The sequence below is a fragment of the Rosa rugosa genome, chromosome 2 (genome assembly GCF_958449725.1).
Source record: "Rosa rugosa chromosome 2, drRosRugo1.1, whole genome shotgun sequence".
Taxonomy (NCBI): domain Eukaryota; kingdom Viridiplantae; phylum Streptophyta; class Magnoliopsida; order Rosales; family Rosaceae; genus Rosa; species Rosa rugosa.
Genome location: NC_084821.1, coordinates 68,735,938 through 68,755,976, shown reverse-complemented (window position 1 = coordinate 68,755,976; position 20,039 = coordinate 68,735,938). Strand labels below are relative to the sequence as shown.

At 39.6% G+C, this 20,039-nt stretch overlaps 4 protein-coding genes across 6 annotated transcripts; 3 read left to right on the top strand and 1 right to left on the bottom strand.

The window, feature by feature from the left end:
- The first annotated feature begins 444 nt into the window (after positions 1-444).
- On the top strand, positions 445-1,341 carry LOC133731381 (F-box protein CPR1-like). Its single transcript, XM_062158766.1, has one exon. The coding sequence runs from the start codon at positions 445-447 to the stop codon at positions 1,339-1,341; it is 897 nt and encodes a 298-aa protein (XP_062014750.1).
- A 5,173-nt stretch (positions 1,342-6,514) lies between these two features.
- On the bottom strand, positions 6,515-7,998 carry LOC133731380 (protein GID8 homolog). The gene is given in 4 exon segments (XM_062158765.1): positions 6,515-6,634; positions 7,582-7,625; positions 7,628-7,675; positions 7,800-7,998. Coding segments are annotated over 4 exon segments (411 nt in total).
- Positions 7,999-8,349: 351 nt separating this feature from the next.
- On the top strand, positions 8,350-9,519 carry LOC133731379 (F-box protein CPR1-like). The gene has a single exon (XM_062158764.1). The coding sequence runs from the start codon at positions 8,350-8,352 to the stop codon at positions 9,517-9,519; it is 1,170 nt and encodes a 389-aa protein (XP_062014748.1).
- A 1,700-nt stretch (positions 9,520-11,219) lies between these two features.
- Positions 11,220-19,978, top strand: LOC133729686 (helicase-like transcription factor CHR28). Of its 3 annotated transcripts, none has more exons than XM_062157250.1 (13): positions 11,220-11,594; positions 12,083-12,173; positions 12,355-12,873; positions 13,011-13,766; positions 13,857-14,308; positions 14,792-14,863; positions 15,281-15,358; positions 15,440-16,334; positions 16,531-16,661; positions 16,832-17,053; positions 17,897-18,514; positions 18,629-18,838; positions 19,491-19,978. In XM_062157250.1, exons 1-13 carry the CDS (start codon positions 11,478-11,480, stop codon positions 19,593-19,595), a joined length of 4,266 nt encoding a protein of 1,421 aa, XP_062013234.1. In that variant the 5' UTR covers positions 11,220-11,477; the 3' UTR covers positions 19,596-19,978. The 3 variants fall into 3 exon arrangements, with proteins under 3 accessions (XP_062013234.1, XP_062013235.1, XP_062013233.1); XM_062157251.1 differs by having other exon boundaries at positions 11,221-11,594; positions 13,011-13,991; positions 14,085-14,308; XM_062157249.1 differs by having other exon boundaries at positions 11,221-11,594; positions 13,011-14,308.
- Positions 19,979-20,039: the final 61 nt, after the last annotated feature.

The window sequence follows — 20,039 nt, the reverse complement described above, 5'->3', positions numbered from 1 at the left end:
TTATTCAAATCAAGTCCGACTTGAAATGATAGCACTTTGTCACCATTTTATTCACCTAAAAAAAAATAAAAAATTTGAATTCATTACTTCCTATGGAGTCCTTATTTCATACAGATACAGATTTTATGTGTATGTTATATAAGATAAGATAATATTGGTTACTTCATCTGACTAAACTCTATCTCATAGTCTACGTACGAACTTATAGCTTTGTTTTTATAGGAGAAATTGCAAGCCTAGAAGAGTAGGGAAGGTAAATTTTCAAATGGCGGACTACGTACCCGAACATGTGATAGTTCAAATCATGGAGAGGTTGCCGATCAAATCCCTAATCCGCTTCACCTCCGTTTCGAAACGCTGGCGTTTCATCATATTGTCCGACCCAAATTTCGCCAAATCCCAATTCCAGCAAACCCGAAGTCGCAGAGTCCTCCTCTGCCACGAATGCGGAAACTATTTATTCGAGCGAACGAGTGCCCCGACTGCCCCGAACCTGAGTTCGAATCCCGAGACTTGGAGACGCCGTGGTCCACCGAAGACAGAAAGGTCAGATGTCCGTTCAAGAAGCCGGGCGATGAACTCCAATCACTCTACTCGTGCAATGGTTTAGTATGTGTAACTCTTTATCATCGACACTGCATGGAGGATTTGGACATTTATATTTGGAACCCATCAACTCAATTCTTCACAAAATTACCCGCTTCTCCTTTACAAGTACAAAGAGCTCCAAGTATACGCTGTGATGGTTTTGGCTACTTGTCAGCCACCGGCGACTACAAAGTTCTCATCTCATCAGACAGTGAGCAATACATCTTCTCATCGAACACTGACATTTGGAAAAGGATCGAAGTCCCTTTCCGCCTTTGGACGAAGGATGCAGGGACTCTTTCAAATGAGGCACTTCATTGGATTCGTAGGGTCGATAAGAAGATGCTTGCTTTCGATTTAACACATGAGAAGTTTCGAACTATGCTGCTGCCTGACCCCGGTTCGGGTTGGCGTACCATGGACATGGACCTAGGGGATTTTAGAGGATGCCTGTGTGCATTGGATTGTCTGAATCGACATACTGGCTTTATTGATTTGTGGGTCATGAAAGAATATAACGTGAGTGAGTCTTGGACTAAGCTCTTCACCTTAAAGATTTCTGATCGGCCTGTGATAATGCCTCGTTTAAGGCTAATCATGGTTATGGAGACTAGTACAGTTTTGGAGAAAGGAACTTTTGATGAGGAGGGTGGGGATGAGTGCATGTTGATGTTGGTAAAGAGTGGTCATGAGGAAGAGAAGTTTGAAACACAGGTTACCATTAAAGCACCGCGCCGGTTAGCAGGAAGCTGATGTGTGGCTACACGCATATGAACGGATATGAAGAGAGTCTACTCTGGGTTGGAGAGTGGAGACCATAACAAGAAGACCTGCCCTACGGTACTGGCCAAGAAGGCTAGGAATGCTTCAGAAGCTGGGGTGCAGAATAATGGAGAACAATGCAATTTTTGATCTCCAACAATAGCCTAAAAGAGACTTCAAAAAGCCATCATCAAAATTGCGATTTGAATGCCAAATAGTAAAATGTTCCTTAAGTTTTGTAATGGTTAATATCATGTTTATTTTTTTGCGCATCTTAGTACTCTACATTTTATAGTTGAATTTGTTGTGGGATATGTTTGAATGCCAAATGGAAACAAACTTTAATAGTTGTCTATGTAGAACTCAGTTATTATTACAGTTTTGACATTTGTTTTCCGTTTAAAAATATATAGAAATTATATATTATTTTTAATATCAGTAGATCGATCTCCATCAACATTCGACCTCTTCATAATCGTGTTATAGCTTTGGATTATCAAGATTCCCAAGTCAACAATAATCAACTCATTAGTAACAACTTATCTTATATTTCATATTTAGGCCATCTCCAACCGAAATGGCTAAAAATAGCCATGTGGTTAAATTTTAGCCCAACTGAAAGGGCTAAAAATAGCCCTGGGGTTAAATTTTAGCCCTAAAATATATTTTAATATTTTGGATATATATATATATATATATATATATATATATATATATATATATATTTATTTTTTATCAGCAATTTACTTATAGTAATTGAAATCATTTTTATATAAAAAATATTTTTTCGGTTGTATTTTTTTTTAAGATAATCAAAAATATCTTTAGCTGAATGGAATAAAACTAATTTCGAAATGGAATAAAGCTGATTTCAAAATGAAATAAAGTTGACGAAATGGAATAAAGCTGATTTCCAAATGGAATAAAGCTGAACTCGAAATGGAATAAAGTTGATTTTGAAATAAAATAAAGTTGAATTCGAAATGGAATAAAGCTGATTTCCAAATGGGGTGTGTGTGTTTGGTGGGGTGGTAAGGCTTTGGTCTCATATATAAGAGGTCAGGAGTTCGAGCCCCATCAAGGGTGGGAATGGGGTGGGGTTTAAAAAAAAAAAAAAAAAAAAAACTGATTTCCAAATGGAATAAAGCTGAACTCCAAATTAAATAAAGCTGAACTCGAAATGGAATAAAGCTGATTTTGAAATGGAATAAAATTGTTTTGTACGTGAAGCCTCGTTATCTTCAGCAAAATTTTTGTATAAATTGAGTGCTCCATCTTCAGCATAACTCACAAAATCATATACGTTTCTCTACTCACCTTCATCAGCTTCATACTTTTTTCTTTTTTGTTTAAACACTTTCAAAATGATTTCTAATTGGTTCAATAAGTTGCAAAAAAGGTTACGCGAGAAGAGGAGACGATGAAGAGATGGAAATGCATGCAACACAAGTTATGACGACGGCAGTTAGTTGGTTGGCAAATAACCAACTTCGTCCACAACCGCAATGGGGTGGGTCGGTTCCCGGGCGCAAATACATTCCTCGATTTCGTTCGCTTGCGAACGATGATCTACTGCAAAAGTACTTTGTTGAAAATCCGGTGTACCCACTCGAAATATTCAGACGCCGTTACCGAATGAGGCGTGAAGTTTTCCTTCACCTACTAGAAGATGTCAGGTCAACTAACCCCTACTTCAGGCAAAAACGTGACAATAATGGGCAACTCGGCTTTTCGTCTCATGTGAAATTGACTTGCGCACTCCGAATGATGGCTTATAGACAAGTGGTAGACTCTCTTGATGAAAACTTCATGATGGTGTGGGCTCGAGCTCTTCTGGACCTATTTGGATCTGGTTTGTCATCATCAAACTCACCATTGTAGTAATCGGCACGTTCATCCTCAACAATCATATTATGAAGGATAATGCATGCCAGCATGACACTGGATAAATTTTCCAAACTCCACCCTCTTGCAGGTTGTCTAATGATTGCCCATCTTGCCTGGAGAACACCAAATGCCCTTTCAACGTCTTTGCAGAAAGCCTCTTGTTTGGTGGTGAAATATGCTTCAGCTTCATTTTGAGGGCATTTGATTGATTGGACAAGCGTTGCCCACTTAGGGTAGATGCCATCATCGAGATAGTAACCCATGTTATAACGATGATTATTGATGTGGTAGTCTAATTATGGTGACTGACCTTCAGTGAGCGTATCAAACAGTGGTGAACGCCCGAGGACTGTAATGTCATTTTGGGTGCCAGGAATTCCAGAAAAGGCATGCCAGATCCATGTATCAAAATCCGTCACGGCTTCGAGAACGATAGTTGGGTTTCTTGATTTGCCACTAAAGCTTCCTTGCCATCCAATTGGACAGTTTTTCCACTGCCAATGCATGCAGTCGAGCGAACCTATCATTCCAGGAAAACCTCGTCGTTGGGCTCTCTGTAAGAGCCTTTCCAGATCCTCTCTGTTTGGTGCTCGAAGATATCGTTGCTTGTAAATTGTGACGATCGTATGACAAAATTCACCGAAATTTTCTATAGCAGTAGATTCAGCCATCATGAAGTTTTCATCAAGAGAGTCTGCCACTTGTCCGTAAGCCATCATCGGAGTGTGCAAGTCAATTTCACATGAGGCAAAAAGCCGAGTTGCCCTTTATTGTCACGTTTTTGCCTGAAGGTAGGGGTTAGCTGACTGGACATCGTCTAGTAGGCGAAGAAAAACTTCACGCCTCATTCGGTAGCGACGTCTGAATATTTCTGGTGGGTACACCGGATTTTCGACAAAGTACTTTTGCAATAGATCATCGTTCGCACGTGAACGAAATCGAGGGATGTATTTGCGCCCGGGAACCGTCCCACCCCATTGCGGTTGTGGACGACAGAGTTGGTTATTTGCCAACCAACTAGCTGCCGTCGTCATAACTTGTGTTGCATGCATTTCCATCTCTTCATCTTCTTCATCCTCTTCCTCTTCTGCGCGTAACATTTCTTGCCACTTATTGAACCAATTAGAACTCATTTCGAAAGTGTTCAAACAAAAAAGAAAAAAGTATGAAGCTGATGAAGGTGAGTAGAGAAATGTATATGATTTTGTGAGTTATGCTGAAGATGAAGCACTCAATTTATACAAAATTTTTGCTGAAGATAATGAGGCTTCATGTACAAAACAACTTTATTCCATTTCGAGTTCAGCTTTATTCCATTACGAAATCAACTTTATTCCATTTCGAGTTCAGGTTTATTCCATTTGGAAATCAGCTTTATTCCATTTCGAATTCAACTTTATTTCATTTCGAAATCAGCTTTATTCTATTTCGAAATTAGTTTTATTCCATTTTAAAATCAACTAAAGATATTTTTGATTATCTTAAAAAAAAAAATACAACCGAAAAATTATTTTTTATCATAAAAATGATTTCAATTACTATAAGTAAATTGCACATAAAAAATAAGAACATATATATATATATATATATATATATATATATATATATATATATATATATAACATATCCAAAATGTTAAAATATATATTTAGGGCTATAATTTAGCATTGACAGGTTAGAGAAGGTTGATGTCACATCAATAAATAGTACAAAATTCAGGGCTAAAATTTAACCTCAGGGCTATTTTTAGCCCTTTCGGTTGGAGATGACCTTAAATACTTTTTTTTTTCTTTTTTAAAAGAGGATCAAAGGGTTTCACTCCTGCGTTCATGGTGATGATCACAAATTTTAGAGTAATACTCGATGAATAACGACAACAAGGCAACGAGACTGCCAGCATGTCGGAGGGCTGCATGACTTTCAATTATTAAACACATTGTTATATGCCATAGCACATCACAGTCAACCAAAACAAAGGCACAGTAGCTTTTTTTTTTGGTCAATAATTGTATTAGAAGATCCAAAGGATCAAGCAAAATACAAGAGGTACATAAGACCCAAGATAAAGAGGCACAAAAGGCCCCAGATAACAAAATACAAGAGGTACATGAGACCCCAGATAAAGAGGCACATAGGCCCAGATACAGAGGCACACAGGCCCAGCAAATGAGGCACACAGGCCCAGCAAACATTGAAATAAGAAAACCCTACAGAAATAGCTATCAAGCCCCAAGTGGAAGACATCTCCCTTCTGAGAACCCTACTGCCGCCGATTCCATGTCCTAGCTGGAAGAGAAATAGCCGCCATAGCACCATCTTGCCTCCTTCAACACCGGTTGGGACACACATAGGGCTCAAGAACGCCCATGAGACACCGAGTAACTTAGCAGTGTGTGTTTGCCGAAGCAATCGAGCCACACGCAAATGGGGAACGAATAAACCGCCAACGGGCGTTAGATCGTTTAGGGGTGGTGTAGAACGAAGCAAATCTGGAATCCATAGTGACCAATTCCATCCAAGAGGATATAGACTTATTAACAATAAAACAACGAGCACAAAGAAATTACTAAATACAGAACAACTACGAAGAACAAACCACCGACAAGGCCTAGAAACAGATGCGCGGCCTAACCACCACACTTCCGGAGGCGCTGTGGCACACCAAACCGGTTGGCAGCGCACGCCGCCGACACCACTCCGCTGCGCCATAGCCCCACATCGCCGTGCCGTAGCCTTGCACCGCCGCGCCGTAGCCCAGCGCAGCACCACCACCGCACCACATCGCCGACCACCCTGGAACCCGGAAGAAAGGAACAGAGCCTCACCCGGATCGACCCTGCCATGAGAGCTAGCTCCCATCCACCTCCCCGATCCCAGAACCAGTGGAGACGCCAGAACCCGCATCGAGCACAGATCCACCAACCCTGGGCCGCATCCCTGCCTAAAAGCCACGCCAATAGCCTGAGCCACCATCCCCTCCAGGACCGCCACTAGCCGGAGAAGAGGTGGGAAGGGAAAATAAGCTGCAAACAAAACAACAAAGGAACTGGGACTAGAAGCCCGACCAAGAGAGTGCTCCCCCGACTCTCAAGCCAGAGATCAGGATCCGGTTGGATCTAGATCTCGGCAAGAGAGAAGGGGGAGGATGGTTTCAGATCTACTTTCTCTCTCTAGTTTCTAGAGAGAAGGCAGAGCGAGTGTCTTATTTTTTCCTTTCATTTTCCGTTGTATATCCTTTTGGCATCCATTGAGGCACCAAAGGCACAGTAGCTGAATCCTACATTTTCTTCTCCTCTTGGAGAGCAAACTCAAGAGCCTCTTTTACCTTTCCATTCCTAATTAGTTCTATCAACCTTTGTTGGAGAGGGAAAAATAATTGGGGATTTGTGTCCAGAATCTGAAGACAGAATTTCCACAGACCATCAAATAAATTGAGATAGACAGTTATATTTTCTAAAGGAATAGACTGAATCCAAAATACTAAAAAGCAAAAAACTACTTGTAAAGATCTCAATACGAACATTTTTTGTTATAGAATCAATGATAGAGAGATCGACGACACTCCAAGGAAATCACACTCTTATAGCTTGTTCATATCTACTCCCTGGAATCTAAAAGTTGGTCCTAAATGATAAGAGGTCCAAGGCACACATAGTGATGAGTGCTAAGGTTACTAACATTGGTAGAGTGGTACAGAAATCAATACCATTCTAAATAACACCAAAACTACTAAACTCCGGAGGAGTAAATTCTTTCACCCACGGTTTTGACATAGCACCGTGCCTTTGTCTTTGTTTAGTTTCTTTCTTTTCAAAGATTGGTTGGCCTAACTGTAAGTACAGGGAAGAATTATACTACTCTAAACTCAAGAAACATGCACTTAATGTTTCTCTAATTCTCAAGTCCCGGAAAGGAAAAATTTTGGAATCACAGCAACATAACCTCCTTAAAAAACTAATCCTGTCATGGTTGCAAGGATGAAGTAGCATGCAGGTGGAATCATATCGGAGAAAAGGGCAAGCAACCACACAGATGAAGGCCAAATTCAAATTCAGATATTCAAGGATAGAAGGCTGGTTAATTGGTTTGATTCACAACATAATGGATCACTGTTTGATATTGTTTCTGCCTCAATTCCTAAGTAAATTCACAAGCGGTTGTTAACCCTAGTATCAAATTTGTACCCTATCCATGACTGAGGATTATTTGCATCACTCTAGTAACTACCACACTTAATATATAGCCCAAGATTGACAGATTAACAATATGAGAATAGTGTCTTTACTATCGAATCATAACTATATGTAATGATATCACAAGCTCAAAACAAAAAGTGAATCTTACCTCCGGGTTCGAGTCGTTCACTTTCTAAATTGCATCCTCCACACTGCCTTCTTGACCGCCATGCGGTCAGTGATTGTTGCAAGATCAATATCTGCTACACACTCGTAAGGACAAACACATACTACAACACCACCAAGAAAATGAATCCCCTAACACAACTCAAATCAAACCAACTACAATTTACATTGCATCAATAACTAAACAAACAAAAAGGGTACGTTCGGTTCCAGATTCCTTTCGGAATTTCTCCGCCGCATCGACATAACCCTCAGTCACAAGGAAATTCATCACAAGTTTATTCATGTCCTCTTTCTTGATCTTTACATCATTAAGCTTCTTCTCCCACTCATCCCTCGTTATTACTTTTCTTCGGTCCAGCCTATGCGCCAAAATCACAAACGTCAAACAAATTCGCATAGCCGTAATCGAAAATCAAATCCGCTCTAGCATACTCAAATCAACTAAAGATTGAAAAATTGAGAAAAAATATACACATACATATTTTGGATTCCTAACTTCATATAGATTCCTTATTTCATACAGATTCTATGTGTATATAAGATAATATAATTGAAGTTACTTCTTACATTGTTCATGGACTATGTTCTGAACTCATTATAGAATAGTATAATCAACTCGGGATCGTTACGGACTTGCAACTCTATCTCATAGTGTACGAATTTATAGCTTCCAAGCCTTGAAGAGTAACGAAGGCAATTTTTCAAATGGCAGTGTACGTACCTACCCGAACATGTGATAGTTCAAATCATGGAGAGGTTGCCGATCAAATCCCTAATCCGCTTCACCTCCGTTTCGAAACGCTGGCGTTTCATCATATTGTCCGACCCAAATTTCGCCAAATCCCAATTCCAGCAAACTCGGAGTCACAGAGTCCTCTGCTTCGACTGGAGAGAACCTGAATTCGAATCTAGAGACTTGGAGACGTTATGGTCCACCGGAGACAATTCTAAGGACAGAAAGCTCAGATGTCCGTTCAAGAATCCGGGCGATGAACTCCGCTCACTCTCCTCCTGCAATGGTTTAGTATGTGCAACTCTTTCTCCTCGATACAGTATCGATTTGGACATATATATTTGGAACCCATCAACTCAATTCTACAAAAAGTTACCCGCTTCTCCTTTACGAGTACAAAGAGTTCCACACGTACGTTGTTATGGTTTTGGCTACTTGTCAGCCACCGGCGACTACAAAGTTCTCATAAACAACCTCTACTCATTGAACATTGAGCACCACATCTTCTCATCGAACAGTAACATTTGGAAAAGGATCGCAGTCCCTTTCCGCTTCCACATGGACGTTGCGGGGACTCTTTCAAATGAGGCACTTCATTGGATTGATAAAGAGATACTGGCTTTCGATTTAACACATGAGAAGTTCCGAACCATGCTGCTGCCTGACTTCAAACCAGGTCAGTGTATCATGGAGCTAGGGGATTTTAGAGGATGCCTGTGTGCATTGGATTGTCTGTATCGACATGCCAGTTTTATTGATCTGTGGGTCATGAAAGAATATAACGTGAGTGAGTCTTGGACTAAGCTCTTTACCTTAAAGATTTCTGATCGGCCTGTGAGAATGCAATCTTTAAGGCTAATCATGGTTATGGAAACTGGTACAGTTTTGGAGAAAGCACCAATCAGTGAGGGTAGGGTTTTTGTTACTGAGTTCAAGTTGATAAAGAGTGGTCATAAGGAAAACAAGTTTGAAACACATAAGGTTAGCAGGGAGCTGTATGGCAACACACATATGATTGGATATGAAGAGAGTCTACTTTGGCTTGGAGACCGGCCATGTGGAACTAGCCAAGAAGGTAAGAATGCTTCAGAAGCTGGGGGCAGAATAATGGAGAACGTACAAGGAAAAATGAATGTCACTGTGGATAACCAAGGCCCAAATCATGTCAATGTGTGTGTTCTTTAAGTGCTTAAACGTCTGCCTCGACTAAAATTGTTCAAGCTGTTGGGCGATGATTACGAAATTAGTAATACTCGAGGAACAACAACATCAAAGCAATGGGACTATTAGCAGGTCAGAGGGTTACATTGACTTTTAAAAATCAAGCAGCTGCGAGTACTCGTTAATCATGTGTGATCAGGTCCACTTTGTCATCATTCTATATAAATTGATATAGAGAATTCTAGTAGTTGAAACTGTACGCAAAAATGCTTAATATCATATATGTCATTAATTTTTCACCCAAATTTTGTTCAAGCTTCATGTTCATGTTGTTTGATCTAGTTAGTATAATCATTTTCAATGGAGAAGATTTTGTCATAAGTGTATTTGTTGAATCTGACTTTATTTTGGTGAAACCTAAAATTCAGACTGGGCTGGACTTAACCCGTTAACCCATCTCTCAGCCCAAAGTAACTTCTATTTTCTCCAGGCCCATAATTTGAGCCTATTTCGTTTTTGGGCCTTCCCCTGCCCCATCAGTACAACAAAACAGGTAAAGTACTATAATTGCCTAATTGGCGCAAAGCGCGAAAGAGCGGGTAAATTGTAACAGCTGCCTCTTTGTTGTTGCCAGTTGGAAACTTGGAACTTTCCCAACATGTTTTTAGTTGGTTTCACATTCTTCCGTTGAATAACGAGGAAACTCAGTTTGATGTTAACGTTTTAGCAAAGCGTGTGCTATGTTCCAATGTCTAGCATAATTATGAACCTCCCAAAGCTGTTGTGTTTACTTTTTAACTACAATGCAAAGAAAGAGAACTCCAAAATAAAATAAATATTATCGCATTTCGGACGTGTATAACTTTTGGAGAGCAAGTAGGGTCATTTTAAAGATATTTATCTTGCTTTCGGTAAATGTCTGTTATGTTGTGAGCTCTTTATAATTGCGTTCTTGAGATTCGAAGTGTCCAATTAAATTAAACTCTTACATACTATTATTAATGATATATGGAAGTGAGTTCATCCAAGCAAAACGCGTACTAAAAAAGACTATATGATGTTAAGTTGTATCTTTACTGAAAAAGTAATAATTCCAAATAATATTAAAATAAAGACAAAGTAGATATGTTGCTGTTTCAATGGTATTTTCTTGGTAATTGATCCATTTACTATAGATTTTTCCTCGAATTTTCCTTTTTCAATATAATTTGTATAATTCTTTTAAAATGGTAGTAAAATCTGGTTACACCTTTTTTTTTTTTTATATTTTTAATTACATCAACAAACTGATAATTATAACAACTATACTCACGAGTCACTACCTCCCATTTACGAAAGAGCGATTGATGTCACTAGACCAAATAAGTAACGAGCAAATATTTTTATTTCAAGAAAAAAAAAAAAAAAACATCTTTTAAGCTTGACCGACAAGCCGTATAATGGTAGCTTAGCCAGGACTGGAGTAAACTGTAAAACCCAATCAGTCTCGTCATCCTAGTGGGAAACGGAAAAGCGTGGGAGCCTATATGCATGAATAAATAAAAATCGACTTAACCCAAAGAACCCGCCAACCAAACACGAACGAGTCCCCCTATATTCCTTAACCTACGCACCTCCCAGACCCCAACCCACCTCTTAACCTGCGCACCCCCGCATTCAAAAAAAAAAAAAAAAAAAAAAGGTAAGAGTCCCCGATAAAAAAGAAAAAGTCGCATCCAGAACTTTCTCAGAAAAAACCCTCACCTTGACAAAAACGATCCCCAATTTCAACCCCCCCCCCTCTCTCTCTCTCTTTCTCTCTAAATTTCGCTCCCGATTTGATAATGCGATTGCAATCGACGCGATCTGAGTCGTCGCCGTTTCTGAATTCTTCGTCGGGGTTTGATCGGACTAGGGGTTTACGACAGCGCCGCGGCGGAGGCGGAGGAGGAGGAAGAGGCGAAGAGGAGATTAGGGTTAGGGTTTGAGTTTTCGGTTGAGTTATGTTGATGGCGGTGGAGGAGGGTTCTAATTGTGGATTCGCCGCCGAGGATTTCGACGGCGAGGACATGTCGATCGATCTCGATACATTTTATCGCCTTCTCGAGGAAGAACCGCCGGTAATTTTATGAGCTGAGAGATGAAAAGTTTTTTTTTATTTTTTACTGTGGAGGAATTTTGGATAGGGCTTTGTGAATTTGGTTGATTTTGGGGTTGGGTACGGCGGCGCCTGAAATTTGTGAGCTGTGTGTGGGTGGATGTGGAAAGCTTGGTTTGTTCTACTGGATTTGAGCTGGGTTTTTATAAGGAGTTTTGATTTTGTGGGGGAATTTTTTGTTGGTTTAGTTTCGAGTAGAAAGGGGTTTTAGTAGTAAGTTGCATGATACTAGTGGGAAGCACCTGAGGAGGTTTTGAGTGCATTGAGATCAAATTTTGCTATAGATGAACTTGGACATTCCTTTCTTGTTTCTGTTTATTGCTACTTGTAGTTATCATCTTTGATTTCTTATATTCTTTGTGTTGCTGGTTTTGAAATGATTTCCCCGAGCCTTATGGTTAGGGGCTTCTTTCCTATTGTTTTTGCTGAACTTTTGAGTGCCAACTACAGAGTTGTCCGGAGGATTCATCATTGGGAAGCGGACCACAAGCTGAAGCAGTTTCCGGTGCTGATTACCTTGAGGATACACAGCTCCAAAGTGGTAAGTGACTTTGTTTTGTGATTATGATTTTAGTGGATTCTTTCACTCTTCCATCTGTGGCATGCTTTAGTAGGCTTAGCTTTGTAGTAGGTTTTTGTTGTTTGCTGCTTTGGATCAGGAATGTAGATTACTAACTTCTACATTCGGCGACATTTGATTGTTTGATTCTTTGGTTGATTAGGATCGCAAGTTTTAAAAGCAGAATCATCAGCTGATTTAGGGGGTTTCGGATCCTGGCGTCCTCCATACAGCTCTGAAGCTTCGGATTCAGGGCGTCCAGGTGGTTCCTTTGATTATGCAGGGAACCCTGCAATGTTCTCTGACTACAAGGATAGCAAACCAACAGCGTACACTGGCTCTCCTGGTTCATGGCATCCTCCATATATCTCAGAAGCATCAGATTCTGTGGCAGGGGGTCCAGGTGGTTCCTTTGAGTGTGGAGGGAACCCTGCAATGTCTTTAGACAGGAAACCACCAGCACAGACCAGCTCTCATGGGCACATGTTCTCTACAAGTCTTAAAGACTGGTTTTCGTTGGTTCCTTGCACGGAGACTTACTTAACTGAGAGGGTTGACGTTTCACAGCCCACTAGTAGCACCACTTCTAGTTTTGAAGGACATACGAATCATGTTTTAGACCACGGAGATCTTAATGTCCTGCAGGGGAAAGCAGATGTGGCAGGGAAAGTTGATTCTGAATGTATGCCACTACCTTGGACCATACAGTTGGCCTTTTTGCTATGTGTTTGAAGCTTTTCACCATGTTATTGCATCTATTTAGTTTTGTTTTTGAAATTTGAGGTGGAAGCACTAATTTATATCTTTTGATGATTGCAGATTCTTCACAAAACCTTGGTATTGATAACATGGACATGAATTCCAGACCGTATGGTGCTTTGGGGGAAAACACCCCAGAAACCTTGGGACCATCGGAAAATAATTCTTGTACATCTATGGAAATACCCTTTCTAGATGTAGATGTATGTTCACCACATGTTACTTCTCCCGAATCTACTCTCTGTCAAAATTCTGATCTTTTCAGTGACCATTATACAGCTGCGGATGGTATGAGCTTAGACAATAGATATTTGGCAGAGTCCTCAATCCAGCATAGTCCTTATAGCTACTACTCTACATTATTTCCAAGTAACAAAGAAATGATGACTAATGTGAAGGATGAATCACTGGAGTTTCAAACTGATAGTTCATGCTCAAGCAGTAAGATGAATATCAATTGTCAGGAGGGAATAACCGGTACATATGGCTTTGATTCGCCAATGATTGATGCTTCAGATATCAAGGAGTGGAATTTTGATTATGGAAGATATAATTGTATTTCGGCTGTTAGTGGGAATTCTTCATTGGATGCGGACTCTTGTCCTGTTGACAACAAGGCTTCAGTCAAGCCTTTGGGTTCTACTGAGACATACATGTCAAGCAAACGGGAATTCACTGGTGTGAAGGATGAAAATATTGATGAGTTGGTTGCTCCTAGTACTGATACGTTTCATTCTTTTTCATTCATGGATGACAGTAGAAAGCCATCTTACAATGCTGATGGTAGCTCTTTTGACAAGGAACCAAAACTCTCAGGTTATGATGTATCTACTCAGCATTTTGGAAATTCAGGGCATGCTAAAGAAGAGATGATTGTTGATACTAACAGAACTTATTATTCTGAAGGTAATATAAATGGAAGTTCTTTACCCCATGTTGGTGGTGGATATGTGAATCTAAATGGTTTGGAACATCAGTTGCCAGCTGCTCAGCCATTCTCTTCAAACAGGAATCAGGGTTATAGTACGGACAGACTTGAGGGTAAACACTGTCTGCCTAAGAGCATGGGTTTTCCTTTTTCAAAAGTCAGCCCCGAGTCTATTCATAGTAACTTCTCTGAAAAATCCCCTGCAGAAGATGACTATGATGTATGCATTATTGAAGATAAGAGTGATCCTGCACCCACACGTCGCCTTCCAGTGGTTAGCAATACTCGTTACCCGGCGCCCTTGAATTGCTCTCTAGCAGTTGGAAGTAACATTGCTAATTCACAACAATCTAGTGATCACGACACTGGAGTGGGAGGCATACGATTCAGGACAAGGGAGGAGCAATTGATCTTGAGAGTAGCATTGCAGGTTTGCTTTCTCTCTCGTAAATACTGCTCATCAATGAATGACAGCAAGATTCTTAATGTTTGATTTGTTAAGCATCTGTTTTTTGTTGCCCCCTTGCCTTCCTAAAGATATCAAAAAAGAAATTTATGCCCTAGCTCCTTGTCAAGTGCTCACCTGCGCGCTAAACTGCTAATTGGCGTTTTTGTCGTGCATCTTTGTTTAAAGTAACAAATATTTATAAAATCTTAAACTAACTCCATCAATATATAAGGAATCTGCTAACTTGCTAACCGCTTTGTGGAAGTTACTGTACTTATTTTCTTCCTTATCATTATCATTATAGTTTTGCATTCTTACTTTAAATTTATTGTCTTAAGCATGTTATTTAGCAAAGGGTATTTGGTGGGTATTTCAAAATTTAAAGCAACTACTTCACTTAATTAACATAAATTACTGAAACTTGACATGGGAAAAAGCCTCAACCAAATTTGTTATGCATTCCAGGACCTTTCACAGCCCAAGTCAGAAGCTCTTCCACCAGATGGAGTTTTAACAGTACCTCTCTTACGACATCAGGTTTTCAATTCTACCCTTTATATACTTCTTAACTACCATAGTTTATGTGATTTGTGGTTGGCAGTGGTAAGAATCTAGGTTCTAATAATCAACTGAAGTAATTGTTTATGCTTAAAATAGTTATTTCCGTGTTTTAAGGTAAAGGAGTTGGTTCTTCTGTTTAATTCCAATGTACAGACGAAAATATTTGCATTTCCAGTTGAATATTTTACCCCACCCTCCCTCCTCCCATTAAGTGGAGCTGTGGTTTGTCTTTTCTCTTTTAGGGTGTTCACTTTGTTGTGCCTTTATCTTCCCCAAAGATATTATGATCTGGAACTCTGGCTTTCCAGCTCCTTATTGTTCTGATCGCCTGCTTTCTGTGTGTTTTTGTGCGTGAATGGAGTTCATCTAAGCATTAACTCATGTCCTGTACAGAGAATCGCATTGTCATGGATGGTTCAGAAGGAGACAGCTAGCTTGCCTTGTTGCGGAGGAATACTTGCAGATGATCAGGTCTATACCATCCTTCGGGAATTTTCCAATACCAATTATCTGTCAAAGACTTATGCCTGATATCCAATCTTCATTTTGCAGGGATTGGGAAAAACGATATCGACAATTGCACTCATACTTAAGGAAAGGCCTCCTGCTTCTGGAGCCTGTCTAGATGAAAAAAAGTGCAAGCTGGAAACTCTGGATTTGGACCAGGATGATGACATGCTTCCTGAGGTTAGCAGAAGGAAGCAAGATGCTGATGCTCATTCAAGTGTCTCAAATGAAACTTCTGAGAAGAGCATGAAATCTTTGATACAAACAAAGGGAAGGCCAGCTTGTGGAACACTCGTTGTTTGTCCCACCAGTGTCTTGCGGCAATGGGCAGAGGAGTTGCGTAATAAAATAACAGAAAAAGCTAAACTCTCAGTGCTAGTCTACCATGGAGGCAATCGAACGAGGGATCCGTGTGAGCTAGCTAAGTATGATGTTGTCCTCACAACATATTCAATTGTCAGCATGGAGGTCCCAAAGCAGCCTCTTGCTGATGGAGAAGATGAGGAGAAAGGAAAGCGAGAGGAGTATGATTCTCCACATATGGGGTTTTCATCTAAGAAAAGGAAATATCCTAATAAATGCTCAAAGGGTAAGAAGGGATTGGAGACTGCAGCGCTTGAGTCTCTTGCTCGCCCTCTTGCTAAGGTTGGATGGTTTAGGGTTGTCTTGGATGAAGCCCAGAGTATTAAGAATCACAGAACTCAAGTAGCTAGGGCCTGTTGGGGGCTTCGAGCGAAACGTAGGTGGTGCTTATCGGGGACACCTATCCAGAATGCGATTGATGATCTTTATAGCTACTTCAGATTTCTGAGATATGACCCTTATGCGGTGTACAAGTCGTTTTGTGCAAAAATAAAATTTCCAATTAGTAAGAATCCAACAAAAGGGTACAGAATGCTACAAGCTGTTCTGAAGACAATTATGTTACGCCGCACAAAAGGTGAGACCAAATAGTAGTTTTTGCTCACTGATTGTGCATGTCTCATTGAATAAAACAGGAGTACTTATTTCAATAGATTTTTGAGGGTTTATACTAATAAGTTGCATGTCTGTAATTGGATATTCTGAGCTCTTCTGACTGTATGCGTTTTATCAATCTTGAGTTATGGCCATCTTATGGTACTTGTTTCCTGCAGGCACTCTTCTTGATGGAGAACCTATTATTAATTTACCACCAAAATTTATAGAACTGAAAAGGGTGGAATTCTCCGCGGAAGAACGAGATTTTTACTCAAGGCTAGAGAGTGATTCACGCGCTCAATTTGAAGTATGTTTTTCTTGGAAGTTAAATTGGAGTTTGATATTTCATATGCTTTCTTTTTAAAAGGAAACAAAGAAATCTTTCATCGAAGTATAGAATAGATGACTTTATATGGAATCTGTGTTTATTTACCTTTTTTTTTTTTTCTTCTCACATAAGTATGCTCAACATGTCAGGAATATGCAGCTGCTGGAACTGTGAAACAAAATTATGTTAATATTTTATTGATGCTCTTGCGACTTCGACAAGCTTGTGATCACCCCCTTCTTGTCAGACGTTATGAATCACAGTCTTTATGGAAATCTTCGGTTGAGAAGGCAAAGAAGCTTACTCATGACAAACAAGTATCCCTTCTGAATTGTTTGGAAGCTTCTTTGGCAATATGCGGTATCTGCAATGTAAGTTTTTATGTTTTTCCTATATTATTTACTTAAGTTGAATTTTGACTGCTGAAATGTGTGGATGTCATTTTGGCTTAGTATCCATATGTTTACATCTTCTTCTGGGACTTTCTTTTGTCAGCTTAGTTGGTGTTTTCTCATACCTATCTGCTTAATATAGTTCCATGATATATTAATCTTATGGTGTATACAATTATTATATTTCAATTTCACCCAAGTGGTTCCATATCTTGGTACTGCTTATTGTGATGAAATTTGTAAAATTTTCAAAGAGTTCTAATCTTTAAAGACTACATAATTCCGGAATTCCCAAGTTGTTTAAGAGTAGAGGAGTTGATATAATCTACTAAGGAGTTTGTAAATATATGTTGGGTTTTTGGAGCCCTGTCAAGCATGGTGGTATTGCTTAAATGCCAAACTTGCTGACGTGCGGCATGGTGTGCCTTCTGTAGCTTCTGAGGGCATGCTGCTTCACGGTTGATGTCTTAGCTGCAGACACAAATACATGTCCTTTACCATTTAGGAGATAAGACTCATATGTTCTTACCCATATGTCCTTTACCATACAGGGAATAGACTTATGTTCTTACCATGTGTGTCATTATCCAACCATCAGAAGTATGCTGTTGTAATGGAGATAGTTTTGGTATAATTAAGTACAGCATTTGTTGTATGTTGTCCAATGGATGTAATTATAATGAGGATTACACATGCTCTGTTGCATTATAACTGAACTTCCCCCATGCTTTGGATTTGCTCCTTTATTTTAGTTTGATTAATGGCAGGTTGAGAAATGATTTAACTTTTCTGTTCTGACACTCCTGTTTACTTTTCTTTTAGGATGCACCTGAAGATGCCGTTGTTTCTGAATGTGGTCATGTCTTCTGTAGCCAATGCATTTGTGACTATCTCACTGGTGATGACAACCAGTGCCCCAACACAAGTTGCAAAGTTCGACTGAATGTGTCCTCCGTCTTTTCAAAAGCCACTTTAAACAGTTCGCTTTCTGACCAACCTAGTCAAGGGGGCATGGGTTCTGAAGTTTTTGATGCTGTAGAGTCTTTCTATGAGGATAGCTCGTACAATTCATCCAAGATTAAGGCTGCACTTGAGGTTCTCTGCTTGATGTGTAAACCAAAGACTTGCACTACAGAAAATAGTTGCTTACCGGAAAGCGTTGATAAAAATGCCAGCTGTTCTACAACGTCTTTTGACATTGATGGGGCTGAGTCCCTTGAGGACAGTTCTGATGGACAGAACTTGGATGTGGACAAAAGTCCTAAGAAAATTGAGAAGGTAGTTCGAGAAAAAGCAATAGTCTTTTCACAGTGGACTAGGATGCTGGACTTGCTTGAAGCGTGTCTTAAAACTTCCGGCCTTGAGTACAGAAGACTTGATGGAACAATGTCAGTTGTTGCCAGAGATAAAGCTGTAAAGGATTTTAACACTCTTCCTGAGGTTCGTGGAAATTTTAGGATGTGTCCACATATTTCCAGTTTCTATATTAGGAATCGATCAATTGGTTTTTCAGTTATTGGGTATGGTTCTGAGTTTTTAATATGTTTCATGTAGGTGTCAGTTATGATTATGTCTTTGAAAGCTGCTAGTCTTGGTCTGAACATGGTTGCAGCCTGCCATGTACTTCTTTTGGACCTGTGGTGGAATCCTACGACTGAAGATCAAGCAATTGATAGAGCACATCGTATTGGGCAGACCCGTCCTGTTACGGTTTTACGGTTGACTGTGAAAGATACGGTCGAAGATCGTATTTTAGCTCTTCAGGTACTGTCCCCGCATTATTTCATTTTTTTTTCTCGTGTTGTAGTTTAAAAAGTGTTAATCACTACCGGTATGAGATTGAATAGAAAAGTTACGCATGATGGTTGTCTGGAGAAATTGGTTGTATATTAGTGGAAGTTGTTGGTTATGGAACCATGGTCAACTACTATAATCTGATATCAACTAATGAGATAGAGAAGAGGAGCTAGGTTTTCGATGCCAAACCTTGGCAGGGTAAACTGCTGTATATTTGTTTTGTCTAAAGAAAACCTAAATGTATATATGTGAATGGCTTATGAGATGAATAACTTGGGCAAACTGTACACATGGACAATGAAACTTGGAATTTTTTTTTGCTACACTGTAATTTTAGGAATTAGTTGAGCTAGTTGGTCTCACCTTTGTTTTGATGTTTATGTGATTTTTGATTGGTTAAGATATAATTTCTGAAGACCTATAAGTGGGTGGAAAGATGATGTAATCTTCTTGGATCATAATCTTGTGAACATATTCCTCTTCAATATTTGACCGGGTTTACCTTGTACTTTGGTTATTGTTCAAGAAACCTTATTCCTTGAAGAAGAGATGAATGCTTTGCATGACTTATTAGCAGGCTTCTAATTGTTGTTCTGATATATATATGGTGTTTTGGCAGAAAAAGAAGAGAGAGATGGTGGCATCTGCATTTGGAGAGGATGAGACTGGTGGTCGTCAGACTCGCTTAACAGTTGATGATCTCAAGTACCTGTTTATGAAGTGACTAGATAGTTTTTATAGGTTGAACAGATTTGTTTTGCTAACAAAAGGCATTGTCCATAGGTTTGTTTTCGGCTTTGGCCGCAGCACAATTGATACTTGGAAGGTTATCTGACAATAGATCTAGAAAAGGAGTAGCATGATGGCTCTATCAGCTAGATGATTATGTTAATAGTCCATAGAATCTCACATGATCAAGGGTTTTTCTTACGAACGAAATTTTTTTTTTCATCTTTACAGTTTCTCTATTCTTTCCCTGTACTGGTTGTTCTCCATCATATTGTATAGGTTGTAGTCTAAAGCAATTAAAGATATCAAAGTCCAGAGCGTCTTGTTTTTGTTTTCAATTGTAAATCACAGAGGGTATTTCCCCTAGTTCTTTTCCTATATCCCAACTCTTTGGTTGTAAATTTGCAAAGTGGTGTTCACCATGGCATAGTCGCATTGT

Excerpts from the sequence above, each read along its gene's own strand:
- LOC133729686 (XM_062157249.1), top strand. The coding sequence starts at position 11,478 with ATGTTGATGGCGGTGGAGGAGGGTTCTAATTGTGGATTCGCCGCCGAG. Across the intron at positions 16,335-16,530 it reads TATGTTACGCCGCACAAAAG|GCACTCTTCTTGATGGAGAA; the intron begins GTGAGACCAAAT and ends TGTTTCCTGCAG. Across the intron at positions 16,662-16,831 it reads ATTCACGCGCTCAATTTGAA|GAATATGCAGCTGCTGGAAC; the intron begins GTATGTTTTTCT and ends TCAACATGTCAG.
- LOC133731379 (XM_062158764.1), top strand. The coding sequence starts at position 8,350 with ATGGAGAGGTTGCCGATCAAATCCCTAATCCGCTTCACCTCCGTTTCG.
- LOC133731381 (XM_062158766.1), top strand. The coding sequence starts at position 445 with ATGCGGAAACTATTTATTCGAGCGAACGAGTGCCCCGACTGCCCCGAA.